The following is an 11,549-nucleotide window of genomic DNA, read 5'->3' as shown; positions in this document are numbered from 1 at the left end:
ATATAAGAAAATAATATATTATATATAAAATACATAATATATTTATATATTATTATTTTAAATTGATTAAATATTAAAAAATCGTCTCTATTGATTTAATGATTTTAAACTAATTTTTCAATTTTTTTACCAATTCCCTCACAATCATTTTTTTTTTTTTAACCAAATGGCTAACGTGATTGAACCGGACAAAATTGATCCGGTTATTAGAACGATAGTCACACCCCTTTGATATGACATAGAGACAATTAATCAAAATCAGTCCACTCTCACTGATCAACTGAACTTTTTGCTGTGCTCTTCATTCGGAGACCAAAAATCAGAGGAAATCAAAGTCATAAAGAGATACATAATAATTATGGCAAGAAGATGGTCCTTCTACAAGAATCTGCTTCCAATCTTGTTACTTATTGGTATAGAGTGCAATGATATGGGGTTACTCACTTTGTTCAAAGCAGCCACCAATAAAGGCATGAGCAACCATGTGTTTGTTGCATATGCTTATGCTATTGCTACTATTGTTCTTATTCCTGCACCTTTCATCTCCAAAAGGTTTGAATTTATTAAATTATTCTTGTTCCAAATTGATCATATATATGGTTAATTATTATGCTCTCGCATCAACATGATATAATATATCTATCTTCATGTTTTGTTCATTTCTGTTTGCAGATCAAGAGTGGTTCCTCCACTCAGTTTCTCCATACTTTCCAAAATTGTCCTTCTTGGGATCATAGGGTAATAAAGGCACTCTAGCTTGATTACTTTAAAGTATGATCAAAGTAATTGTTATTTGTTATGCCCTTTTGGTATTAGAATATTGGATTTGGATCTTTAATTTTAAACTGCTGGTTGCACTTTAGAAAATAAAATGCATAGTATTTAAAGTCATTGATTTTTCGTCATAGATTAGATTTATTAAATTACAAATATATATGTATAACCTTTTTGTGAATTTTGAAACTACGTAGATGTGCATTTTATTCTAGATGATTCTAATGTTAGATTATTAATTAATAAGTGTCAAATTGACAACATTCATAAATAAATAAATAAATATATGATTATGATCCAGAGGAAACTCATGTTGTAGTTTCTTATTTGGATTTTGATGGCGATGTGTTTCTGTAGAAGTTCATCTCAAATTCTGGGGTATGCTGGAATTAGTTACAGTTCTCCAACACTTGCTTCATCAATTGGCAACTTGGTTCCTGCTTTCACCTTCTTGCTTGCAGTCTTTTTCAGGTTTCATTGTTTCCATTTTTGAATTAAAGATAACAAATAATTTTAGCTTATTTAAGCTAAGTTGTTATTTTATTTTTGTCTATTTGAGGTTCAACTATATATATACTAAACAATTATAACTACATAACTAACCCATTTTATATACTTACGTGCCTTGTACGCAATGAAATTGTTAGTAACTAATTTGTTAGTAATTTTTTTTCACTTTTTTAAGATTTATGCCTTTAAGTTGTGTTTATTTAGGGATATTGAAATTGATTTTGAGAGCTAAGATTCTGTATTATATTTAATTATTAGAAATTAATTTAATTTTAATTTTAATTTTAAAATATAAAATTTTAGTCTTTTTAATATTTTTAAAAAATAAAGATATTAAAAAAATAAAGATTTTAAATATTAAAGCTAAATTTTAATAACATTTTTTTTAAAAAAAATATTTTTATTCAACTTTTTAAAATTTTCATTCTATCTCAAATTAAGATTATTTTTTTTTGTTTGTTCTCTTCGGCCATTCCTCCTTCCTCTCTTCTTTATCTTAGTGTCTCTACATCATTTTTTTTCTCTTTACTTTAGTTACCTCTCTTTTTTCTCTTTTTTGCTTTCGTAGCACCGCCTCTCTTCTTCCTCATTCCTCCCACCCTTTTAATCTTCATCTGTCGCAATACTTTTTCTTTTTTCTCTCTATTACCGTCAATGTCGCATCTTCTTCATCATTGTCACCATTACATCGCCTCCTCCTCCTTAAGTTCGCAGTGGTGGTTCAGGCAAAGGGAGGAACGAAAGAGAAGAGAAGAAAGGGGATTTATTTTTATTTTTTAGTTAAAAAGATTTGTAAATAAAATCCAGAAGGTGGTCCTATAGCAGCAATAAGGTTCTCCTATCGTGTTAGCAACCATGAAACGACAACGCAACACTCTGTCATTCTCTTTCTTCGGCGATGGTTTTAAAAGACTCAACTCCTTCAAGTGTTGCAAAAATTTCTGATTCTCTCTGTTTTCTGAATACACTTTTTCTCTCAAATATAACTACTCAGATATTATTTTCCTTTTTTATTTAGATAATTAAATTAATTTGCCATATTCTCATTTTTTTAATCCAATTTGAGTATACTATACCTAATAATAATAAACCTTTAAATTTTAAATCTAAGTTTTCTTCTTTAGTACTACCTGAATATTCATGTATTTGTTGAAACTATAATATTTATGAAATGGAGATTGAAGAACAGTATGAATTCTAATTTTCTAGTTTCATGAGTTGATAAATGAATTTTTTTTAAATAAATAAAATAAATATTTTAATTATGAATATATGTTAATTTGGAAGTATTTACAGTATAAACGAGATAAGACACGAACATGTGGCAACGTATCACGTTAAACATGATACGTAAAAAATAGCTTTTTAGTCATATTTTGTTTACACTGTAAACGAGATATGTGGGAGTAAAAAACATTTACACAGTAAAGGAGATAAAATAGGACAAAAATAAAACCCTTATAAAAGGATCAGAAAACCGTTGGTATTCCACAGAAGTCTCTCAATTCTTCTTTCTCTTTTGTTTTTCTTCAAAATACTTAGCAAAAATGTCTAGTGGGAGTAGTTTCTTTGTTGTGATGGTGTATCCCAATTGTCAGATGAGTGTGAGAGTTTTGCGCTTTTCCGAACTCGAAGAGCAAATTCGTTTCTGAGTTAAAGAGTATGATATTGATGCACATCGGCGGTGGTGAGAGAAAAGAGGTTGATAGAGTTAGATATAGGATGCTAGCACTGATGGAGAATGGTATATTTTGGTTTCATCTATTCTGCCTTTATGACAATGAGCATGTACGCCTAATGTTTGATGTGCATGGCAGAATTATGGTTAAACAAGTGATGGAGCTTTCTGCGGAGATTCATGATGTTGGTGGTGGTGGTGCTGGCGGCTCGACTTTTGTATCGGATGACCCACCGCTCGCACCAAGACCGTTGCACTGTGCTAGTCCAGTCCAGGACATGGACGTTGAGGATAAAGAACCCGACAAAGAGTACGTTGTCGATAGCCATGAAAGTCAAATAAAATGATCAAGTGTATAAATAAAATGAAAAGTCAAATAACAGAGGATATGATACAATCAAACAGTGTATAAAAAACACTAGTCATTGAAAGTCGTCGTCATCATCGTCATTCCGCTGGTCCTGCTGCTGAAGCGTCAGCCTAGGTGGTGATGTCCGTGCCCCTCCATCAACACCGCTACCACCAGTAATGTCATTTCCAGCAGCGTGCATTTGATCTTCGTACGACGCCATGTGTCGCTCCATCTGTTGAAGCTACTCCAACTTTTGCCCTCACTCCAGCCTTAGGTCATTTGTGTCTGTCATGCATGAGAGGATTGTCTGATAGCCATCCTCAAACTCCCGCAGCTATTGAGCCTATTGGTGAAGGCTCCTGATAAGGAGCATACCTGCTCCCTCAAATCCACGCTGTCCTCCAGATCGATGGGATGACTGGTGACAGAGGCGGATGAATGCCTCAATGTGGACATGCAGAGGTTGTTGAAAAAGAACGATCCGAGCTCGTACATGCAATTCTTGTACGGCTCAGATGTGGCCTCACGCCAAACCTGATCAGGATCGACGACTGATGCGGTGGAGTCGTTGCCGTCATCTTCAGTACGCTGAAATTGTTGGGTTGTGGCCTCCAATCTCTGTATATAGGATTCCTGTGTAACATATTTTATGATTAGGTTCACAGTTAATTTAAAAATGATATATCACATGATGTTACTCACGTAATGATATGCAACCTGCTTCAACGTATAAGTATAGTTGAAGGTCTCCGCCATCGTCGCCTCACGATCCAATGACTTAGACTACACATTTTGTAACCACGTGTTAATTCAAGTAATAATGACATTATATTAAGACCAAACAAACTTAATAATAAAATAAAACAAGTTACTTACTAACCTGACCTTAGTCTTCATGAAAGTTGCTAACCTACCGATATACTTTAATGACCTGTCCAATGCCCTGTTAGCTCTGTTGGTAAGGCAGTGACGCTTGAACCCTTCATCAGTCTCCCAATGGATGTACAGTAACTTCTTAATGTCTGAGCGGAGCCAAATGGTGAGGCAGTCGCGGTGCTCACATACGTCCTCCAACATCTATTGAAGCCGCCTTGCCATCCGATGGTTAAAGATCTTTCTGATCATGAGATCGTGAGTCTTGTCCCATATAAATTTCTCCTACAGAAAGAGCATTTAGGACGAGTTAATCGAAATTAAATACATAATTAAACAAAATAAAAGATATAAACTAATACTAAGATTTTAATATGTTGAGTTCTTACCACTCACTTCTGAAACTATTGCTCTCTGGTCTGAGTTGGGATCTTCTTATATCTCGGTCATGGGTGGTCGTACATAAACTTGATAACATTAGTACACTCCTGTGTACATGTATTATTATTTGGGACAAACCTATCAATGAAAAACTTAGGTTTAGTAATTTACTAAAATATACTTCGAAGTAATCTACAAACTTCAATTATATTTAGATTTTTTTAGAAATTTTTGACAAAGTTTCATTTATAACTAGAATGCGCCATCAACAACTCACTTAAATAGCAACATCTATCAACAATCAACAAACAAGAATGAAGAATCAAGTAGCAACATCTATCAACAATCAAGAATTATTAAATATAATAAGCAGTTTAAACCTACTAAACTAAATCAAAGCTATCTTGACAACCTAAATATACTAAAACTAGTAAAGTTGAGTATAACTAAATTAAACTGACTAATTAGAATGGTTTGCATATAAAAAACTTAAAATAATATTCATGCTGAAGTCCTATCAGGGCAAATTATCATTCGTACGATGGGAGGTGGTGTAGGGGTATCTTACTGGGATCCGTCAGAGGATTAACACTAGTCACAAAAATAATGTAATAGCAAAAATAAAATTTATAGACACTTTAAATCACATAAATCAGCAAATACAACACAAATTATGTGTACATTTATATGATTTGGAAAAAAAATTGGCATAAATAACCTCCCGTAAAGTTGGACATATATCCACATTTACTGTTTACACAAATCCAACCAACTTCAATCATGAATTAAAACTTACAAACAGCTACAACATATCCAAAATAACTTAATCAATTAACTAATTAGTTGAGTTCCTAACTGCTTAGGTATTTTAATTTGTTCATAATCAAACCAATAACTTAATCAACAACACCTCAAAACATGTTTTAATTAGAATCAGAACAAATCAGAACCAAATAACGAACACAAAATTATAATAACAAATTAGAACCAGAATTATAATTACTTAATAACAAATCAGAATCAAATAACGAACACAAAATTATAATAATAAATCAGAACCAAACTTATAATAATAAAGAATAAAATAACAAACACAATTATAATAACAAATCAAAACTAAAATAACAAATACAAAATTATAATAACAAATAAGAATCAAAATTATAATAACTTATAATAACATATTAGGATCAAATAATAAATACAAAATTATAATAACAAATCAGAACTAAAATTATAATAACAAATTAAAATCAAATAACGAACACAATTATAATAACAAACCAGAACCAAAATTATAATAACAAATCAGAACAAAAATAACAAACACAAAATTATAATAACAAATCACAACCAAAATTATAATAATAAATTAGACGTTATTCCTATTTTACAAAATGGACAATTCAAAAGCATTACTTGAAGAAGAGTACCAACGCCAAAAAGAAGAAGGCGGCAAAAGCAGCGACAGCAACAGTGACAGAATCTGGCAGCAGCAACGGTGACAAATAGCACCGACGAAGGAGGGGGCTACCGGCGTCGGAGGGGACTTCCGGAGAAGAGAGGGATGCCGGTGAGATGAGAGGGGTAGAGAGAGAGAGAGAGTGGGAGACGAAAGAGTTAGAGAGAGAAAAATTTAAATGAGGAGAAGAAGGTTTGCAGTTCGAATTTAGGGCACAGTTATCATGGGATTTACCGGCGGATTTGTAGATTATCAAGACACAGCGTTCCACTAAGTAGGTTTACTGTTGAAATTTTTTACTGATAATCCGATCCTAAATGTCGCACCTATTTTTCCCGTTTTCTCTTCAATTGTCACCGTCAAATTTACAGTCGGAAATGAAAATCCGTCGATAATATTTTTTCACTTACGATTTTGATGCCTAAACTGTCAATAAATTCGCTGGTAAAAATGTCGCTACTCTGCAATGCTAAATCTAACAGTATTCAATATTTTACTTTGTAGTGACGGTAGAGATAAGTGAAATAAAAAATTTATTAAATGGGACGGATAGTTTGTTGACTCATAGTCAACTTTTAAAATTATTTATCCTTAAGTGAGGCTTTATAAAGTTCAAATTTTATCTAGTTTACTTATATTACTTAAAGAAATAATATACATTTGTGCTTGTTAATCATCAAAACTCAATTTAAAATATTGTGGAGCTAACAATAATAGCGAGAATGAAGGATGACATGACAATGGCAGTTGGAAGGGGAGGAATAGTGGTTATTGTTGTTAATGTTGATGATGGTGTGGTTCAATTCAGGCATAGTGGCAGTGGTGGTGTAGTGAGTGGCAATGATGAGGGTAGTGCGGTGAATGGTGGGGTGCTAGTGTTAAGGGATATGATGGTACAATAGTAGAGCGGCATGGAATAAAGAGAGGAGTGTGACCATGAAGATGGATATAGATTGGAAATAAAAACAGTTGATAAAGTTTTTTTTTTTATATATTTTTAAGAGTGGAGTACGTATAATTTTTTTTTCCTAAATCTTAAATTGAAGAAATTATGAGGCAGAAATGTGTCTCACTTTTGAACAAATGGTTTGATTTGTTTCTTGTTTCTATTTTTGTGATTTTGTGAAAAAGGTAGTGAAAATAGGATCGATTTTATTAATTTTAATTTTTTAAATGTTTTCTTCACAAAGTTATATATATAAAATACTATGAAAACTGAAACTAATCAGATCCTAAGTTAGTACAATACAAGTATGCTGCTCCTCTTAAATGCAATACCAGACACCCAAAATGCTCAAAACATTAAAACACTCTTGTGTTAGCCATAGAGCTATAATTTCAAATTTTCAATGTATCAAAGGCAACAACTTATCATATTCATATGAATTGAACCATTAGAAACATGTTTGTCTAAAATAATGATATAATTTAATAATTTTCTTAAACAAAATCTTAAATACTAAAGGAAAGGAAACAGATAGTTACAATTAATTAATGTTTAGGAACCCTATAAAGTAATGAATTCTTTCTCATTTTATTTATATTTATGATTCTTATTTTGTTCTTCTATGGCCATAATTGCAATTAAGGATGGAAAAGATGGATGTAAAAAGTAGAATTAGTCAAGCTAAGGTAATGGGAAGCATAATATCAATAGCAGGAGCATTTGTGTTGACTTTCTACAAAGGTCCATCTATCAGCAACAATTCTCATACCAAAATTACCTCATTGCCCCTGCTTCAACAACCAATTAACCTTCCCAGAGCAGTGGACACAAATTGGGTCCTTGCTGGAATTCTTCTAACAGCTGATTATTTACTTTTTTCAATATGGTACATTTTACAGGTACATACAATTCAAATTCTTTACAATAAAATTCTTAATTGATAACAATTAAAAAAAAATAAAATAAAATGTTATTTGGATAACTTTTTGAGACACTATGGCTTGCACTTTAGACTTATATAATTATATCCCTGAACTAGAGGATCAAAATTATTCTTTTCAATTGTATATCTCTTGTTGCTTCATAAAAATATATTAGAAATTATAATTTGTGTATTAATTTAATTTTATAGGTGGATGTATTGAAGGATTACCCAGATGAACTAAGTATGCTCTTCTTTTACAACGTGACTTCAACCATCATATCTACAATTGTAGGTTCAATTTTAGAGCCTAATGCAAGTGCTTGGAAGATAAGGCTAGACATTTCATTGGTCTCAATTCTTTGCTCAGTAAGATAGCTAACACCTCTTTGGACTATAAATTCTTAACTATAAAGCAAAAATCAATTAATCGATGTGTCAATATGTTCGACATATATCAATGTCCGCTCAAAAGACACTTTATGACACGTAACACATGTATATCTTTTTTATTAATTATTATTGTTTTTAAAATTTGTTGACACTTCAAATACAATTTAGATATAGTGTTAACAGGGTTCAAAACTGTTAATATTGGTTGTTTATCGTGATAGTGAATAGTGATGGTGGTTTACTATTTATAATTGTTTTGATTAGCATTTAAATTTTGAAAATATATCATGTTTTTGTCTTGTCATTTTAAAATTTTGATGTGTTTGTATCTCCTAAATCATATGAATCATATCTATGGTTTCGTGTTATGTGTCCGTGTTAGCATCGATATTTTATATGATCTTAAGTTATAGTAATTTATTGATGAAACTCTATTTTTTTAAATTAGGGTTTACTTGGAAAGTTCTTGAGCAATGCAATTTATGCTTGGGTGATGCACATAAAAGGACCAGTTTTTGTAACAGCATTCAAGCCACTATCAATTGTTATTTCTGTTGCCATGGGAGTCATGTTCCTAGGTGACACTCTTTATATTGGAAGGTAGGGTTAATTCACTTTTCTTTTCCCTTTAAACATTTGATTCTTTATGCTTATATGAAGGCATGTGGTTTTTAACTCCTTCCTCATATTTTGCAGTATAATTGGGGCTACAATAATATCAATTGGACTCTACACTGTATTGTGGGGCAAATCAAAAGAAGAGGCAGAGGAAGATGTTATTGGTAGCCTAGAATCACTAACTAGTGAGAATGTTCCATTCTTGCATAGCTACAACACTTCATACTCTGAAAAGAAAACAGACACAAATTAAATGTGTAAATGGCAAGGCACAAACAACTTTTCCTATATTTAACCTTATATATAGAAGATGGTTATGACCTTATGGGAATCAAATTTACGGTTCTGTTTTCACCTAAGGCATAAGTTCATGGCAGGTTCCTAATGATGGTCATTAGTTATATACTTATATGACATCGGTGACGCATATAGAAAATTTAACTAGTAGAAACAAAAATATACTTAAAGAAAATAGATATAATATAAAATGCGAAAATAAATGAATAATAATCTTTAATTAAAAAAATATTTTATTAGTAATAAGTCTCATATACTGATTAAAGGAATGTAAATTAAATCTTTTATCTTTTTTTAAAAAAATATACTTATGAATTATTAAAAGATTTTGGATATTCATTAATAAATTTCTTACATCGACCTCTTTACAATAAATTCAACTAAATTATATATCTTAGTAATAAATCAATCTTAGTAAATAATTAATGCTAGTCTTAATGTAAATAAAATTAATACGGAGGTAAAATGAAATAAATCATGGGCTCAACTATATAACTTTTTATATATTTTATAAAGACAAATCACATAAACTAATCATTAGAGTTTTAAATTTACATGACTGTTCTAAAAGAAGAAACGTCGTTCTAAAAGAAGAAACGATACATGCATGTTTTGGTTGATATTTATATATAAATCGAATTTATTAAATTTAAATTAGCCATTCTAGTATTAAATCGGATCAATAAGATTCAAATTAGTAAATTTAAATATAAAACGAATTTAATTGTATCGATTTATTATATATGATTTAAAATTCAAATTGTGCTACCCATAATGAATCAAAACAACAAGCTTCGATTTAAGCCCATGGTTTAGATCTCTAGTAAATCGAATGGGCTGACTGAACCATCTGCAACTATTTCTGAACTCCTTACATTTTTCGTAATACTTGGCATGGTTCGATTTCAACACATTGTACTCAATCTCACAGTAGATACTATAAGTTTTCACACATAAGACGACTTCTTCTTTATTCTGAAACTGCAGACTGACTTGGAATTCAGCTAGACTTACAGTGTCCTGTGAATCTTTGGTCCCGAAATCAGATTTTACATCCAGAAACTCCTGTTGTCTCATGGCATCTAAGTCTAAAGTCGAAAAATGCGGCGGATACTGCTGAGTTCATAACTTGATACTTCCACTAGCCCCAACAGGAATACTCCTTCCTATATCATCATCTCTACCATCATCAATCATGACGGGCTCCACATCATCGTCATCCCCTAATACACCTTCCACGACATCTGGTTCTCCAACTTCCCCAAAAATTGGGATCATCACAGGAGTATTCTTGTTATCACCTATTTCTGCAATCTCGTCACAGTGTAGATTAGTTGTGAAAGATGGAGATGTCACCAAATCTCTCGTCGATACCATTATAGGCAGAGATGAAGACACAACAACAGGGGTTGAACTAGAGACTACTGCCATTGGTACTGATTGACGATTCCAGTTTGATCCTCCTGAACTAGAGCCCACATCCCTAAACTTGGCCAATAGTTCATGGGTTCTCACCTCAGAAAATTGGCGATGACAGTGAAATAAAACTTGCAAATCCTCGTCATTATCTATCACAAACAAGTCGTACTTCTTCCCGTCGCAAACAACAGAAATTGAAATTCTATAAAATAACTTCTTTGTCTGTTTCATTCATTGCAGTCCCAATTTCTGTAATATGGTATTCTGAAAATCAACAAAGCTTGTAGAAGGTCTGATAAAGACACTCAATGGATCCTTATTAGTAAATTTTATTTCCGCTCGCATTTTTTTCTTAATCGTGCCTCTGTAGTGCACAAGAACTAGGAAACTATCCTTCGCAGCCATTGTGAGTATCACTCTAATGAAGAGTCAATATTTTGCTCGTATTTATATAGGTTAGACACATACACTAAATCGATTTACACAAGGTGATTGTAAATGGTAAATTGAATTTAGTATAGTCAATTTATCTGGTGGAGATGTTAATGAGTAAATCAAATTCAGTCCATTTGATTTACCATTGTCCACGGAGTTCTGGAGTTTCGTAAGATATATTTTTGTTACTAAAATGGTTGGTGACATAAACCGTTCCTTCGTATTCTTGTGAATTTTATCCTTCTCTGATTTAGTTTCAGCTTATTTTGATCTAATTTATGATTACTCTTTTGTTGTTTTCTTTAGTTCTTAAATTCAATATCTCTTGTTAAGATGCAAAATGACTCTTTTTGAAACGTTTTCTCATGCCCGTACGTTGTTGCCTAGTTGTAATCCTACGTCTCTTTCCGAATTCATGTGAATCTTATCTTTGCCGCTTATTCTTCTTTTATAGAGATTTGTATCTCTTTGAACATACTCGCGCTTGTC

The 11,549-nt window shown here is 31.9% G+C and overlaps 1 protein-coding gene across 1 annotated transcript; it reads left to right on the top strand.

Annotated features, from left to right (window-relative positions):
• Positions 1 to 238: 238 nt before the first annotated feature.
• LOC112750762 (WAT1-related protein At3g28050) lies at positions 239 to 9,268 on the top strand. The gene is made up of 7 exons (XM_025799604.2): positions 239 to 552; positions 673 to 738; positions 1,132 to 1,245; positions 7,620 to 7,875; positions 8,109 to 8,267; positions 8,740 to 8,891; positions 8,988 to 9,268. The coding sequence occupies exons 1-7, from the start codon at positions 359 to 361 to the stop codon at positions 9,160 to 9,162; spliced, it is 1,116 nt and encodes a 371-aa protein (XP_025655389.1). The 5' UTR covers positions 239 to 358; the 3' UTR covers positions 9,163 to 9,268.
• The last annotated feature ends 2,281 nt before the right edge of the window (positions 9,269 to 11,549 follow it).

The sequence above is a fragment of the Arachis hypogaea genome, chromosome 15, assembly GCF_003086295.3.
Source record: "Arachis hypogaea cultivar Tifrunner chromosome 15, arahy.Tifrunner.gnm2.J5K5, whole genome shotgun sequence".
NCBI classification, from domain to species: Eukaryota; Viridiplantae; Streptophyta; class Magnoliopsida; order Fabales; family Fabaceae; genus Arachis; species Arachis hypogaea.
This window is presented reverse-complemented; position numbering and strand designations above follow the sequence as displayed.

Excerpts from the sequence above, each read along its gene's own strand:
- LOC112750762 (XM_025799604.2), top strand. The coding sequence starts at position 359 with ATGGCAAGAAGATGGTCCTTCTACAAGAATCTGCTTCCAATCTTGTTA. Across the intron at positions 553-672 it reads GCACCTTTCATCTCCAAAAG|ATCAAGAGTGGTTCCTCCAC; the intron begins GTTTGAATTTAT and ends TTCTGTTTGCAG. Across the intron at positions 7,876-8,108 it reads CAATATGGTACATTTTACAG|GTGGATGTATTGAAGGATTA; the intron begins GTACATACAATT and ends TTAATTTTATAG.